Source organism: Apteryx mantelli, chromosome 2 (assembly GCF_036417845.1).
Source record: "Apteryx mantelli isolate bAptMan1 chromosome 2, bAptMan1.hap1, whole genome shotgun sequence".
NCBI classification, from domain to species: Eukaryota; Metazoa; Chordata; class Aves; order Apterygiformes; family Apterygidae; genus Apteryx; species Apteryx mantelli.
The window spans coordinates 7,544,833-7,562,135 of record NC_089979.1 but is presented as its reverse complement, the minus strand read 5'-3'; the positions used below and the strand labels follow the sequence as shown (position 1 = coordinate 7,562,135).

General features: G+C 36.7%; 1 protein-coding gene across 4 annotated transcripts in view; it reads left to right on the top strand.

The window, feature by feature from the left end:
• The window catches only part of KHDRBS3 (KH RNA binding domain containing, signal transduction associated 3), a 102,238-nt gene that overhangs the window by 61,584 nt on the left and 23,351 nt on the right, over positions 1 to 17,303 (top strand). For 2 of the 4 annotated variants that reach the window (XR_010883265.1, XM_067290122.1), the window contains exons 6-7: positions 5,862 to 5,972; positions 7,445 to 7,637. Coding sequence is in view for 3 of the 4 variants with exons in the window: in XM_067290122.1 (XP_067146223.1) it covers positions 5,862 to 5,972; positions 7,445 to 7,637 (304 nt within the window). In the remaining variant the exon portion in view is untranslated. The remainder of the gene's footprint in view (positions 1 to 5,861; positions 5,973 to 7,444; positions 7,638 to 17,303) is intronic. The other 2 variants (XM_067290123.1, XM_067290124.1) reach the window with 2 other exon arrangements.

Sequence of the window (17,303 nt, the reverse complement as noted above, 5' to 3'; positions counted from 1 at the left end):
AGAAATACTGCTTGAAGAACGCTGTAGTTGCCTATGCTCAAAGAATGAAAATATCTCAACATCTGTAACAAATTATACCCATTTATTGAACAGTTTAAATCTCTGCAGAGAGATGGAACTATGAGTGCTAAAATTTAAGAATTCAAACTATTTCTTCATTGATAAGTAATAATAAGGTGTTAGGGAATTGGTTCTAAATTTCGGAGGTATTCTTTTAGTCATTCTTGCATTTACTTTGTCTTCTGGAGGGAGGCATTGAAAAGGAGCTTCATGTAGCATGAACTAGTTTTATTTGCATTGTTCTTCTACTAAAACATAGAAAGTTAAAGCTATGAACTGACTGTGGTTGTGACTTTGTAATCAGAATACTTTTATTAACCCATTCAATTGTACAGTGAAAGAAGAAACCTGAAATAAAAATGTATAACAGAAGAGAGGAGAAGTAGTGATAAATGAAAAGGTAAGGAAGTAGAATTATTGTTGAGGGAAGCTCATAGGGAGTCTCAGCTAGAAGCTATGGTGGCTGTGGCCAAGGATGATAACTTAGTTTTTGCAAACAAATTGCAGAAATAATATAGGGCTACTATAAATTAGATATGGTAAAATTACTAATTAAGGCTAAAGAGGCAGAAGTGTTTAAATACTTCTGTAAGGATGTACTTAAGTTTTACGAGCCAGTAAAATACTGCATCATTGACAATCAAGGAGTCTATTAATAATCTGTGAATTACTTTGAAATGTTCAGAAATGTTCTCTCAGCCTAACAAATAGTATAATGTGGTTCTGAGAGGTACTAGATTTTTAGAATGTTTTTCCACATGTCAAACTCTGTATTCAAACACGAAGAGTTTGATATTACAAAACACAATGCTTATTTTTTTCTTAACTGTACTGAGGTAAGGTGTACTACTTAAGGAATTTCTGTACAATAAAATTTTCCTTGTAATTACACTGTACTATCCTTAAAAATCATACTAGCCATATTCTAACATTTCTGTGAAAGATCTGTTTTCCCATTCTTTAGTGTATTTATGATAGGTTGAGAATATTGCTATATAGAAATTAAGTCCTTTGAAGCTTTTACTGTCTTTTGTCCTCACTTTCTCACACCAAATCACAAGTGCAATAATAAAACAGTACTATAGGAAGCTTCATTTGCTGACAAAAATAGTTTTCTTGACACTACCTTCAAGGGATGCTGTGACATTAATTTTTTTTCCCACTTCTCCAGTATGCTGTGTAGCAAAAAGCAAGGATATTAAAAGAGAGTTACTAAGTTCTACTTTATTTTGTCCCTGGGCCCTAGACTGAAAGTGCATTTTTTCAGTGCAAAGCCTAGAAGTTAATTACCAAGCTCTATGAGTAAAAGTCATTTTTAATTTAATGACCTAAGTTGCCTGTACACTTAATGGGGAAGGGTTAATTTCCTTTACTGGATTCGCAACTACCAATTACTAAATGCTGGGAAATCAAAACCAAACTGATGATGAAATGGAGAATTAGTTCAAACTTCCTAATCTGTTTTATCACAGTAAATTGTTTCTTTGAGACTAGGTCTGGGAGTGATCTTAATTACATAATGCTATCATTTTATCTTTAAAACATGGATGGATGTGGTGATAATAGTACCTGGCTAAAAGCTAGGAGTTTGTGTTTAAATACTATATATCTACTACAGTCTGAGTAAGCAATACAGTTAATAGGTACTTAAGAAAGAGGATTTTCTTCACCCAGAGAAATTCTGTGGGATTCTGGATAGTGTACTGACTTAAGATTCAGAATGATATAGTTTTTTCCATAAGTAACTGAAACAGACAGTTCCATCTGAACATGAGGAAAAACTTCTTCCCTGTGAGGGTGACAGAGCACTGGAACAGGTTGCCCAAAGAGGTTGTGGAGTCTGCTTTTCTGGAGATATTCAAAACACGCCTGGACGCAATCCTGTGCAATGTGCTCTAGGTGACCCTGCTTGAGCAGGGGGGTTGGACTAGATGATCTCCAGAGGTCCCTTCCAACCTCAGCGATTCTGTGATTCTGTGAAGTATAGCAAAAAAAACCCCTAATGTCTCCTGTGATGCTTAACTATTGTAGGATCATGTGCATAATTATGTATTTGCAATATCATAGATCTGAGGGACCATGGATGAGGACCATATACCATTTTGCACAGTAACCATGTTTCAAAGTACTAACAGTCAAAATATATGAAAAGTCTGAAGGCAGACATGTGGAGGGTCCAGTGTCCATTTAGGTACAGAATTAGCTTATGTGTATTGTCAGTCTCAGTGGTGTAAAGATGTACCTATGGGCCTTGGGGCAAAGAGGACATTCAGAAGACTTCTGAAGGAGAATGAGGTAACACAGTAGTGAGGAGGGAAAACAAAATGGCAAAAAGGCCCTTTTACTCAAATATAATGAGCAGATAATGAAGGCTGGCATCACTGGCTGATGGAGAATGAGTATTTTGATAATGTACAGTGTGTAAGGTTTGGAGATAATGCTTTGTGGCCTTTAGAAGTGGAAACAAAGACCTTTATAACAAATGCAATGTATTAAGAGAATGATCAAATTTCAGAATCAGAAGCAGCCTGAATGGATGTTAATATAGCACAGTGTTCTTAGTTGAAAGAAAAAATATATCTCCAGTAATTGTGCTGTTTGTGATGAAACCATAGATTATATATTTGAACCTAATTTGTGGATCATGGTGGTGTTTCATAGTTATTTGAACAAATACAACATGATTTTCATTAAAATGAATGGGAATTTGGTATCTATTCACTGAAACTTCAGAAAATTCCAAAATCTACTTTTGTAAACCCTGGTTTCATATGAAAATGTCTGATGGGGAGGGGTTGGGGGGATCCTTTCATTGTCTTAAACTTCTGATGTCACCTAAAATCTTCATGCCAAAGTTGTGTGAATTGAAAAGAAAGGCCATATTTTTGGTACTGTTCATATTACAAACAAACAAAAAAAAACCCACAGTATGAGTGTAGGCTGTGTCCAAGGACCAGGAGAGTTGGTGATGACAGCTGAAATTTGGCCTGCAGGATGATATCCTCAGTCATCATGGAAGCAAGCAGTGAAAAAGGACTTGGAGGGACTAAGAGCCGTGTTGAATTTGAGTCAATGGTAAAGTATCTGTACGAAGGTGATAGAAAAGAGTGGGGGTTTTTTGTTTGTTTGGATGAAATACAAGTAGAAGGATGAATCTAAATGTTAAGAGATGCACAAAGGTGCTCAAATTTGTAGGTGAGATGGTTGTAGAAGAAACTTTGTGCTGTCTCTGCAGAGAGTTGAAGAAGCTGGTGATAGTTGCCCCTGAAAAGCAGGTTATTAGTGGAAGGGAAAGCCCAGAAAAATAAAACAAGGTTTCAACAGGAAAAATGAGACTGGATCAGCAGTGGGAGACACCACATGGAATATGTGGAGGAAACATGGAGAAGGTAGCTGAAAACAGGTCATTAGATACCCAGTGAGAGTGCTTTCTAATATGGCATGTATTTGCACACCACTGACTGTCTAGGGTGGAAATGGAAGAGAAAAGTCTATTTAACTTAGTTCAGTGAACTTAGAAATTGAAGTAAACTGGGTTATGTTCATGTATGTTAGCTTGGGGCGGGGGGGACTTAAACCTAAAAACAAACAAAACCGCAAAAAAAAAAACCTTAAACTTTAAGTAGGAGACAAAAGAACTGGAGAAATATATAAAGTAGTAAATGGAGAGCAAGAGCAGGCAAGACAGATCAGAGCTGAGGTAAGTGGAAGGATTAGCAAGGAAAGATTATAAAAGGGATGCATGGGTGGAAGGAGTCAATTGGCATGGTGCCTTCAGTTCTGCCCCAGGAGCTCTGCTGGGTGGACATGAGTATAAGATGACTTTGTGGACTCATTGCTCTTCATGAGAAGAGCTGTAGTGGCTCAGACCTGAGGACTATCCCATTTAGTATCCAGTCTCTCCTGTTTCATGTCACCTGTTTCTTCTATTGGGAAAGGCCGATGAATCATTTCTTCTGTACCTTTTCAATTCATGTTTTTATAGAATTGTCATATTAGCCTCAGCTGTCTTTTGTAGTCTGCAGAGCCTTAGTCTTTTATTATTCTTTATGTATAAGCTGTTCCATACTGTTGATTCTTTGACATTATTTCTGATGCTCTTCTAGTTCTTTTATGTTCTTTTCAAATGAGGAAACAATTGCAGTAATTTTCAAGACACAGGTGTGCCATAAATGTATACAGTAGTGCAGTGATGTTTTCTGTGTTCTATTCTCATATTTTCTAAAATTTGATTATTTTTCTACCATGTTGACCACTGGGCCGGTCTTGGAGTTATAAACATTTTATGGGTAGTAATAGCTAAAAGCCTGTCGCTTTGTATACTGTTAGGAGTGTGTGTTTTGAAACTCCCATGTGCAACTTCTTTTGGGCTCTGCTTTGAATTTTGTTTAGTTTTCCTTTCCTTGACATTCAGATTGGGATTCTGTTCCAGATTAAAGAACTAGCATCTAAACTCCCACTGTAATTTATAGTTGCTTTTACTTGCTACTTTTGTTCTGTAATCTGTCCTGATAAATCAGTTGCATGCACTACCCAGTGCATGCCCCATAAGGAAAGGCTCTAGCCCAAGAACCTTGTCCAGTCTTGGTTATGTAGCAAAAAATGAATATTTTATATATGTATATATACACACTTATATTGTTCTAATATATGTGTGTATATATACATATATGTACATGTCTTAGAGTTTTCTTCATGGGCAATTTGACCTTGGGCTCTGGCAGGCTTCCTGACTCCAGAGTGTTTGAAAAACGTTTTTAACTTTTTTTTTACAAATTGTTCTTTAAACTGTCTAACCTGCTTTTCTGGCTATTTTAATTTTTGCTTTATTAAAGTTTTTGATCCTTTGAGTTGAGATGGGTTCAGCTTTTTCTTCCTTATTCTGCCGCTGAAGTCTTAGTGGTTCCTGTTGCCCTGTCTCAAGCCTTCTTTTGACAATTGTTGTATATTTGCTCTAACTGCTCATGCTTTTTCCCATGCTGCCTACATGCCTCTTTTAGCTGTCCCATATAAATCTTTAACACCCTTTTCTTTTCAGTTAAGCAGTACTGTAACTGATCTTCATTTTACCTGTGTATACAATGATCCCTATTCAAGTGGTTCTTCAGCATTGAGTCAGTTTGTTCATTATTCATGTCAGAATCGGTTTCTTTAGTTCCCTGGTAACTCTTATTAAAATAACAATTTACAGTGTCTAAAAATTTAGCCTTAGTTTCGTGCCCTGACATTAACTCAGTCTGTGTGGTGGTAATTGAAGTCTCGTGTTACTGGGTTTTCAATGTCTGCACCTTTCTAGTCCCCTTCAGCTGGGTGCAGTAACCACTGAGTGGTGTAATGCAGAACTACACTTCTCAGCTTAAGATTGCTACAGGAACCCCTCAGGAGACTATGCAAATAGTCTTCTAACACAGGAGAAATATGATTTTGCACCATAACCACCCCAGTCCTATTAACTGTTTCTTTTTTCAAAAGGCAAAAAGACCCTCTTGTCATCATGTGGATCTGGTATTGTAATACCTCTTCAAGAATAAATCTGTTAGCTCTAAAAATTGTTCTTGTTTTTTTCCCCTCAAATGTTTTTCCATGTTTTTTTCAGCCTGTCCCACTTCCTGCTTGTTTCCCTGGCAGGTTATCTGAAGAATGCCATGAAGAAAACTATGGCTAGTGGTTCTTGAGTCTATCTGATTTTTTTTTTTTTTAAACTTGTGGTATTGACAGTTGTCTGTGCCAATAGGTTCATTTCCCTTTCTTTGGCTTCACTTGGAAAATATCACATTTGCTATTTCTTTATATTGCTTCAGCAGGCTGTGTCTGGGAAGCTCACTGCTCACCCCTGCCCCCACTACAATGAAGTCAAATAAGCAGCTGGTACCCTGTGCTGAGGAGGCATTCTACAGATTAGCCAAAACCAAGTAATAAGCACAGTTTTAATCGCTTACTGTCTAGGCTTGTTTAAAATATTCTGCTCTGTGACTGTTTTTGATCAGTTATTAGGATTAATTAGATCTATCCTGATTTTATAGTCAGGGTTTGCATTTCTGATTTTTCATCCCCTGATGCAGGTTTTTCAAATACTAATTAGCTGTGATATGAGAATTTTGTTTCTCTGATAAGTTAACTGATGAGATATGGTATGATTTACTTGAAATGAGATAGAAAAACTCAAGAGCATACCTGGGTCTTATATTATTGGCTGAGTCAGGAATTTGTATTGATATCAGGGCAAAATATTTTCACTCAATTGCTACTGTTGAGATTAAGTAGAATAATGCTGTGATAGGTGAGAAGGTAGTGTAGAACTTGAGTGTTCCTGTTCTACCTGTTAGGGTAGACATTAAGGGTGTTACTTCATCTGAACAAGTATATGTGCTTACACAGCAGTCACTTAATCTCAGTTATAGTCAATAGGGAGAAATGGATTTAAAGTTGTTTATTAGTCATATTTTAAACATCCTGTTTAAAAGAGGATAAGTGATCTGAATTTCGCACTGATTGTGCCTTCTGGTCTTGCCTTTGGCCACTATGGAGATGGCGGGGGGAACTAGCTCAGATGTAGACTCTAAAGATATACAAAGGGACTCCACCTTTAAATTGATCAAAATTTTTTTTTGAAAATTGCCACAGTTTAGGTTTCAGATTTTATTCATATGTGAAGTGTCCAAGTAATAGAATGCAATTTAACCCTTATCACTCTTTCAGAACTTTAAAACAAATGTATGTATGCGTATCTGTATAAAAATGTATAAAGTTGTTTCTTGTCCTCAAGTGCACACAACATCAGATTATATCCTATAATCACCCTGCACATACTATACATCTTTGAATATTTCCTGTGACTGTGCAGTTGCACAGCTGGAAGTCTGTCTTTCTTAAGAATCAGAAAAATATATATACAGTCTATATATTCTGACCCACTTGGTCTCTTACATGCAGAGTGATCTTTGGATTGCATTCAGAAGCCTACGTGGGATCAGAAGGGAGATGCAACTGATTCCTCTGTGCAGAATTTGAGTACAATATAGCCTGACAGCTTCAAATTAACCTGATAGTCTATGATTGGAATTTCATGTACAATAAATCAAGCTGTAGTGAAGCTGACTGATCACAGTAAATTGGCTTGGGTGTCTTTGCATATGCAGTTAGCCAAAAGAATGGCTCAAGCTAATAAGTTCACCGCTAAGTCATGAACACCTAATTTGTATCTTTCAGTATTTATTGCATAATGCAGTATAATTGCATTAAAGTGTACAGACAAATGCCAAACTATAAACCTACCCTTGCACAGAATTTGTGTCTGGTTGTAGTGAAGCAATTGTTGTGAGGCGGGGGAGGGATCTGTTGAAAGGGAGACCAAGGGTGTGATATCTAATCCATTTATTCACAGGGGCCGTGGAGGAGTCCCTCCGCCACCAGCAGGAGTACCAAGAGGGGCACCAGCACCAAGAGGAGTGCCTCCCAGTAGAGGACCAGTCAGTCGTAGCCGTGGACTTCTGGCACCCCGCACAAGAGGAGTACCTCCACCTGCAGGCTATCGACCCCTTCCACCACCGCCAGCACAGGAGACTTATGGCGAATATGTAAGTTGAGCTCTTCTCAGAGCTGTTGACATACTACACATGTATTGATTTTGAAGGGATGATCCCAATTATCACTTCAGCTCTTGGTAGCATCTCTTTAATTAGTGTGTAATTAAGTCTTGCACCTTGAATCTACAGAGAACGTGGCAATCTCTCACCACCTTTCCAGACCTGATGATGAACTATTTCATATTACTAAACATTAGGCTTATGTATGATCAGATAAAGACATTTGCAGTGCACTGGGCAAAATAGTTATGTACCTAAGTGTGTTATGCTAGGTTTTTGCTTTGCAAAAATTGCAGTAAATTTTTAATTCTTAACTAAAGCTGGGAGAATGATGTTCTGCTCCTCTTTCTAGAGTCATATTTATGGTCAAATAACTGTTCAACAATTTAACAAAGTGTTTTTATCAAAGCTTCAGAATGCAATCCTAAAGTTTTAACAATTATATAGCCATTTCTCAATAAGCCTTACATATTTATCTTGATTTGTAACATAATAAAACTTAGAGCAGTGGGATGAACAAAACTTACCAAATCAAAGCTATATTCATAAAAATGGATTTAATCTTAATAACGATTTCAAATACATTTTTTGATTTTAAGTCTTAAAGCTTTACAGCCAAGGCTGTTGTCAAGACTTAGTCTTTATTATTCAGACTAGCAAAAAAGGAGTTCCTGTTCAAGAAAGTGGTGGTGTTCAAACTTTTGCTTTTCTCTCAAAACCTTTCCTAACCTCTCTTCTCTCTTCCCCCACCCCCATCCACCCTAAATCAAATCTCAACCATTTTCCTTTGATCAGAAATCTGAGTTTCCTAAGTAACATTCATAGGCTCATGGAGAAGTAAGGTTAATGCCATAAGCGTGAACACTTATATAAACCTGAACAATTCAGAAGAAGCTAATGCAGTTTATCAATCTTATGAGAACTTGTACTTGAACAATGTATCTAAATATCCTCTGCCTGTACTCGACTGACTGGTCAAGGTGGGTACTGCAAGTAGGTGGTTATTGCCAATTGCTTCGAGAGCATTGTACTTCCATTAAACTTCTTGTCAGGACCTGTTCCAAAGGCCTACACTGTAAAAAGTGGCAATGTGGTAGAAAATAAACTTGTTTTAGTGATTTCGAGTTATATGCATGCAGGTAGCAGACATAGTGTATGGCATGGTAATAATGGATAGCTGATTGAATCATACACTCTTAACTTCTGAGAGAATGATTAGAAAATAAGATAGTACTATGCTACATAACTTCTTAAAAAAAAGTTCCCTAGAACTGGATCACTGGATCCAAACAAGGTATCTGAACTGGGATATATAGATTTAAAACAATTGATAAAGTAGTGCTAGTTGATCCATTTTTAAGATTACCATATTTTCTGAGTCTCCTTTGTTAAAATGGAGCTTCGTTACAATAAAATTTTGCTAGAACACGAAACATTAGTGTATGGTGTGTCAAATATTAAACTGGATGCATGATATTTCTCCCAGTCACCCAATTGTAGTACATTATCAAAGTGCCTTAACTGTACATTTTATGAGTTACAGTAATGTGGTAAGAGTCATCAGTAATGTTTGTCTGTTCCTTACTAATAGGTGTTTAGCAGTAGGCAAGTATTAAGCACTGGTTTCCAAACCTGAATATCTGAACAGGGTAGTGTCACAATTTGAAATCCCTATAGAATGAGACCATTAATGAGGTTGTGGGGATCATAGTTATTTTAACAACATCTCTGTGCATATAGTTTCAGGGCTGCGGACGGGCATATCCAGTGAGGTTACAGAGCATCTTTTAGAACTTTTCCGCAGAGGATTAGAAAGCCTACAAGGATCCATGAAGCTGTAGCATCAGCTTAGATAATAGGAAAAAAGGGCCTCTATAGCCAGCCATCTTCAGAACTACTGCTCTAACATTGTTGCTCTTTGTTTTATGTGATTAGAATTCCTGATTTTCATTTACATCTGCTGATTCTCCTTCTACTTATGTTCTCAAGCCACTCAGGTCAGGAGAAAGTTTAGTAGCACATACATAGCATGGGCAGAATTATTTTTTATAATACCTGGATAAGGGAAAACATTAGGTGCTCCCCGGATTTATTGGAGCATTTACAGATAGTCTGAGAAACATTGTTTTCTTAATTATAAGAGAATGCTTTTCTGTTCACTGGGTCAAACTAAATGTATAATAAAATATTTTCCATGTATTTTTAAGTTGATAGAACTCTATTAAAATAAGAGATAGAAATTGTTTATAACTACTAGCTGGAGATTTTAAACTTTTCTGTAATCTTCAAGAAGCAGAAAGCTTTGTAGTATGCTAGTCGCTCACTGGTTTCTGTAGTGTCTATTGCATAACCAATATTCAGTCAAACATAAGTTTGAACTTAAGAGTTCATCCTAAATTACTGCCTAGCTGAGGTTTTCTGCCTCTTGCTATTGTCCTCTTCCACCAGCTTCAAACCTTTGAGGCTTTTTCTAAATTACCGGTGCAGCAACATTTCAGAAGTTTTACTTTAAGTTTAGTTTTATTTGATATTTTCACTTCATAAAGGTAATATTCTGTACATATTTGAATTTTGTATTTTGAACATCTGTGCGGATTCCATGTCAAGTCAATGTGTTAAATGGAATTTTAGATTTATCCAAGCTGATGGCTGGATTCTAGATAGGCATCAAGGATTCGTCTTTAAAACATGGCTTTTGAACCTGTTGTTGTGGCGTTGGGGGAGTGTCTGCATTGAAAAATAAAGGTCAGCAAACTGGCAAGCTATGGCCAAAACTTGCTTCACCACTACTTTGAAAAGCGATTAATTCCAGTTGTTCCTCTTAGTATGTGGAAAAAAATGGTGGCAGAGCTTTAGTTTTGTCTGGCTATTTTATTGATGTTTTGTTTTTGTGTTCAGACAAGGGTTACCTTAATAGCAGATTTTCCTAATGCGCTGACCACATGTATAACTTCTAACAGTTGATACTTCAATTAGAATGCTTTAATGAGATTGCCTTCTGTAATAAGAAATTTAATTAAGATGAAATGTCTACCAGTTAGTCCTAGGGATCCTTTCTAATGTTAAATTTTAACTTGAAAAAACATTATGTACTATTTCCAATTACGGGCCAACATTTTTTGAATTTGAAGATACCCACTTGAGGAAGGGTGCACAGAATGCTCAGATGTGTAACATATGCTGAAAACCTTCAAAATCTAATCTTTAAAATCAACATTCAGTTACTCTGATTTTGGAAGAGCCTAAAATTTAGAAATTGCTAAGTTTTAAATATTTGTAGTTCCTGAAACATGTTTCTGGATATTTCCGGAACTATGTTGTTGCTGGTGGTGGACAATGCAGTGCTTCACAATTAAGTATTTTGTAATTCTATCCCCATATCTCATGGGAAAGGGCCTGAAAGATGTTACCATAATATTCTGGCTAATGGTATCCCATCCGAACAATCAACAGAAGATGTGATGCTATATGTCTTTAACTAAAGTTCAGGTCTCTGGAGAGGGTGTGCTGACCACCAGGCTACTGACTGTTCTCGTGTACACAGCATCAGAAGAAGTGATTTTGGTCCTTTATGTTTTGCAGGGAATCCTTACAAATCTGGAGGGAGAACTGGAGGAAGGGGGGGGGGCATGCTCACAGGTGATATTTAGGGTGAATGACAAAAGATAGAAATTCAGACTCCAGTTCATGTTTCTGTGGCTGTTTATAAAATACGAATGCATCCATTACTGTAAAGAATGAAGCCGGAGAGTCTTTTATTTACAGGTGAGTGCTATTCTGCTGAATAACCTATAGGCTGTTTAATGTGTCTTCCTCAAAAGCTGGTTCAGATTCTGTCACGGAAAAGTAATTCAGTTTTGATCTCGAGCATTCAGCCTGAATTCTGCAGTTGCTGGATGTTGGCCAAAAGTGGAAACAATATCCCTTTTTCTGTCTTTTTATGAGAAAATGCCAAATCGTGGGTGAGTTTAGTACTATGGATTCTGTGTGCAGGGGGATATGCTTCAGGACCTAAAGAGCTGCTGTTTAAGACACAAATACACTTTTTCATTCCCCCAGTATTATACTCTGTTTGTTGGATTAGGTGGATTTCTCCAATTAGGTGTTTTAACATTAGTTTGGGGGCATCTGCAGTCTATATGGAGTCTGTTTTAGTTGACTTGATACTTTAAAGATAACCCTTTTAAGACACCATTCTGACTTATAAGGATCCTTTCTTATCTCCTCATTGAGATCAGATGTAGAAGATACTGGAAAAAGCTGAAAATGAGGATAAAGCACTTCTGAAGGCCTTTTCTTGGAGCTATTAAGAGAATGTTGATTTCGCAGGGTAACCTATTTTTAAAGTAGACTTTTTTCTCATTTGTCTCACACTCATTTGCTCATTCGTTGTTCTTGGCTGAATAGGGAAGATCTATACCAAAAAGGGGAAATAAGGGGGGGAAAGCTTTTTATTTACAAATGAACCTTTCTCAGTGGGGAAAAAGGCTGGGAGGCCTCAGGGGGGAGGGGGAAGTTAAGCAAAGTGGTGGTCAGTACAGAGATCATAAGACTTTGAAAAGACTAGAAACTCTCTCTGGACTGAGTTCCAGTATGATTATAATCTCACTTTGCAAGATCCACACCATGTTTTGTTTAACTTACCTTGGTCTTCTGAATATTGATCGGTTCCCAATAACTTGCAACAATTTTAACCAAATTAATTTTAGATGTCTTTTTGTTTGGTTGCTTTGAATGTGGAGTTATTTTGTTCCTAGAGAAGGGTTTGAGGTAACTTCATTCTCTAGGACCTGCAGGAACAATGATATTTTTCTCCACCTCTGTGGAGAATGCTGTGGGTTTCCACTTAAATCCTCTGAATTTTTTTAATATACCGAACCTTGACATTTCAGAAGGGTTAAAACTATTCTTTAATTCAGGATGAATTCGGTTAATACTTCTGGTTAGAACAGGGGAGAGGAAAGCAAGTTCTTAATATCAGAACATTTTATCTCAATGTTTTCAGAATAAGTTTTTTTACAGATATCAGAATGTTCTTGTTCTGATATTTTCATGAAACTTTCTAGCTGAATAGGTCAAGCAAAAAAAATTTAAAAAGTTGCTGTTAATCCCTCAATTTATTGTTTTGTTTCATTTCAAACTTTTTTTTTACATTTTCCTAGCTGTTTGCCTTTTTGTGGGGAGAGTGGAAAAATGTCATTTTCTCAGACATCTCTTTGTGGCTGTGAAACCAGTGGAAGGCTTTTGTTGAAGGAAAGGTTGAAAAGCTTGTTTTTCCACCTGTATATGTTGAAGTTCAAACTTACCCTATAATGTCTTTTTAAATTATTTCCTTCTCAAATTATTGCAAAATTTAAACTGTTAATCTTAGCTGACCATTCTGTGACATGGTATTATTGCAGGAGCACAAGTCCTTCTCTGGTTTCTGACACTTCTTTCCTGCCACTGTATGTAGAAAACCAAACTCTTTTTTTGCCTGGTTTAAATGTCACTGCCTATATTCATTAGCTACTCTTTTTTTCCCCTTTTTTTCTTTTCAAAGATGCGTGAAGATAAAATACACTTGTACTTCTCTCTTACTCCACTTATCTTATTTGTTCTGGCTGAAAGTGCACTAGGCTCCTAAATGAAACCAGATGAAAATCTATGAAATAAGAGCTTAGTCTGTGCATATTTGCTGCTAAAGTCCTTAATATTTTCACTCAGACTTTAGAGGGTAGTAGCTGCCCATAATCGTTCTGTTTGCCCTATATTCCTGTTGAGTGAGTGATGGGGAGATGTTCCTTCTGCACAGCAGAATGGCTATTCCTTCCCTTTGGAATACTAATTTGCCAAAAATATTCTTTATTGCACCATGCTGATGTAGTCTCATTCCTTCTTCCCCCTTTGGTTTACTCAGTCTCTGTATACAGATTTTTTGGATGCGATAGTTTATCTAAACAGAAAGCATTCCACCAGTATTCTGTGATAAGCTACTGTTGTAAGTATTAATTTCAGAGAATGATGAGGAAAAACAGCCTTTTAGTGGTAGTGATAACAGCCTTAATTTTTTTTTTCCTTGGATGTATTTACTTGGCTGAGGAGAGCTGGGAAACTAATTTCTTATTGATTTGATTTCCCCTCCCCCCAACACTGCAAATGTTTTTTTTGTTAAAATGAACTTTTTATCCTCTTTTTCTTCCTACTTCTGTCTTGTTCTCTTTGAAACATTGTTAATTCCACCTAAAGAAGGGCCAAGTACTAGTCTGTCATTGTCACTGCCAGCAGATTATAATTTAAAGCCACCATTTCCTATTCTCTATGAACAAGGCTATGTTTAAAGTACTTAATAATTAGGAAGAAATGCAGACGAGCAAGACTTGCCATGATTTGTAATGTGTTGGGTAGCTGTAGAAGTTTCAGCCAAGACTGCTCTCATTGCTTTCATTAGCTTTTGACCTGTGACAGTAACTTGCTCTTTAATATGTTTGAAGGGTACATATTTACACATTGCTTTTAGTTTTGTCCATGAAAAACTTTCTCCCTTTGAACTGAACAATAACTGGTAGCAGTGCTGCTCTCCGCTCTCGGGATTTACATCGACTGCAGACACCATCACTGGGACAACTGTCGGCACAAACTTTCTCCAAGACAGTTCGTGATTCCTGCAGACCTGCTTAACAAAGGATATGCGATCCGGGCTTGAGCTATTTTACGAAACGCATCCCTTTCATATACCTTTCAGAAGATCTCTCCTGTAATTCGACCTGTTCTGTTATTTTGGAGAAATTCTTAAAATTGAAATGAGCAGAAATCAGGACAATATCTCTTGGTATTCTCTTTATTTCAAATGTGCTGTGGAAAAGGTGTGCAGTTTTAAGAGGACTGTAGGATTTTCAGACCAGTATGTTTTTTCCTGTATTTTTTGTACTGTAAACATAAACTGTAGAGCATATTTGACTAAATCTCAGAGTTAATTTTCTAGGTTTTCCTGAATAGTCGAATAATGAGTAATGGAAACAAAATGCTTCTGTCCGTAAGATAAATGATTTGGGGCTTTTCTTTTGGGGTAGGAGAGCAAATACGGCTTCATTAGTTAACTGACACTATTTATAGATTACTAATTACTCTTATGAAGAGGTATTCATACCTCTGGGGGGGGGGAGGCTAGTATATTGTATTTGGTAGGTATAACTCAAATGCTGTCGTCTTTATGAAGAAAAATGGTTTTAAATAAAAATAAATACTTTGGAAGCCTCAATAAATACCTGAAATGTGTCGGAAACTCAGCAGGAAAAGTATGAAGGTGTGATTTTTGTGTATTCTGTAGAAAGAAATCCTTATAGCAATGCCTGTCAGTGATTATCTAGGATGTACTTAAGTATACACAGCTCTTCCATAACAAAGTTCTTTCTTCTGTGCCTCCATTATAAATGTAAAAATACCTATTTTCATTCAAGTTAACATGATATTTTATAGTACTGAAATGTGTCAGATGGCTGAGGATATTTCTCATGGATACTAAATACGGTTAGAGAAAATGTTCACTGAAGCCATAAAATGTCTGGTATTTCAGAAGCAAATTTAGCAAAATATTCCAATAGTGGGATTTAATCTTAAAATATTTTACCTTGGCTAACCTTATCTGTAACCTTCTAGAAGGGAAAGTTTTCAAATATTGTATGATGGAGAGAAAATAGTATGTCAGGCCTAATTAAGTGAAAGCTCTGAAACATACTTGAGCTGCCCCTGCATAATTGTTATTTTAAGGGACTTGTCCATGGTAACAAATGCTTTGGAATTTGGATCTCTTATCTCTCAACAGAACAAGTCATTGAAAGCGGGTCTTATTCTATTTTTGCAGCATGTTTTGCATGCAGTTTATTTAATATAATTTTGTTTTTTATAACTAAATACAGGAATAAAAAGAAAAAACTGATAATCTATTTTAGCAGATTATGGTCACTGTGACTGCTTAGGTTGATCTTGTTAAACCTAAGTGACAAGAATCCTACCTAGAAAGATATTTTATATCTAGTTTTTATATTCAAAGCTTAGAAGTAGGAGTGTCATCTTGAGCAAAATCACAATATAGGGTGCTCAAACTCACTACTACTGAAATTACAATACAAAATGATAAGCAATAGCTCTCTGCAAAATTTTTATGGAAGAGAAGCAATAATACTATCAACACTTAAGTCTGATACAAAATATAAGTCTGTCCTTTCTCCCAAGCACTCTACTTTCATTCTGCTGGATGTTGTTGGCCTAATAAGACTCTTCCTATTTCAGGTTTACTTTGTTCCTTTGCTTCTGTCTACAAGTAGTCAGATATACCATAGCTTCAGTAGAGTAGTCTGTTTCCACCTTTTCTTTCATGATCAATTTTTTAGTAAAACAGTTAATAGAAGTGTGAATAATGGGACCAATTGCTTAGAATTCTCCAAGGATACCTTAGTGGCAAAGCTTTCCTAAAATGTAAGGGAAAAGGTTAATCTCAATCCTCTACTTCATTTGCTGTCACTGATGTGTGCATACTAAGTTTAGGACCCCCTCTTTGGGATGGATGGTTCACAGTTCGTAGATCCTACGAGAAGAGACCAAATGTCATGTAAATGTTCTGGAACAGAGCGAATTGTCTGAGATTGCTTCTGCTGTTGATCAATGTCTGTGATGTTAACAGATGTCTGTGTATTGCATCAATAAGTAATAAAGTGCTTGTTCATAACTGCCAGGAGGCAATGGTTTTGTGGGTTTAGTGTGTTGCTCATCAAGGAAAATCCATATCCTTATCAAATGGGAAAGAAAATGCTAAAATTCGATTCTAATTTTTAGCTTCGGGACAATGAATTATTCGAAGAGAAGATGATCTCTTTACTTTTCAAGTGGGACCACTTCCCTTGGTTTCCTTGCAAGCGTTTAGAACAAACCTTGTTTCTCTCCGTAGGCCACCAGTAGGCTGTCAGACTCATTTATGCATCAAAACATTCAGACGCATTTCCACCAACCGTTGTGGGGAAATAATCATATCTGTTGATCTGGCAATGGTGAGGTAGTATTGATGGTAGATTGCCTGGTTTTCCTTAGAAGCAATTTCAGATGACAGGAAAAATGCTATTGAAATCCAACAACCTCCTCCCAAAACACTTCAACAGACAGGAAATTCACAGCTTCATCTCTCTAGTTTCAAGGATGTCCTTGGCTGCTCCTGCTGTGGAAGGCTTTCCTTCTGAGATCTAGAAAGCTGTCAGCTTTGAATCACTGGAGGTGTGTTCTACAAAACAATCCATCATTTGGGTATTCCCTACCTAACTTATTCCAGTAGTTGGTTTGATTGTTTTGAGTCTTCATTGAAGGGATGTGTTTTCCCAGGAGAAATGATGTTCTTTTGAGACTTTACCCTTATTTTGCCAGGTTGATGCACACTCATATATTCTGAAGACACCATTCTAGTTCCTGTTATACATTTGTAAGCTGATGCTTGATTTGAATAGGGACCCAGTCCAATGAAAAGTGTCATCTTCAGATATGCTTATTTTGTGAAACTGGATGAGATACCCCAAATATCCATTGAGGCCTGAGAGATTTGGATAGGATTTCCTAATTCATCATATGACTTCTAGGGATCAATACAAAGGAAACATCATTTTTAGTCCTCATTTGTTTAGCTCAGATGTA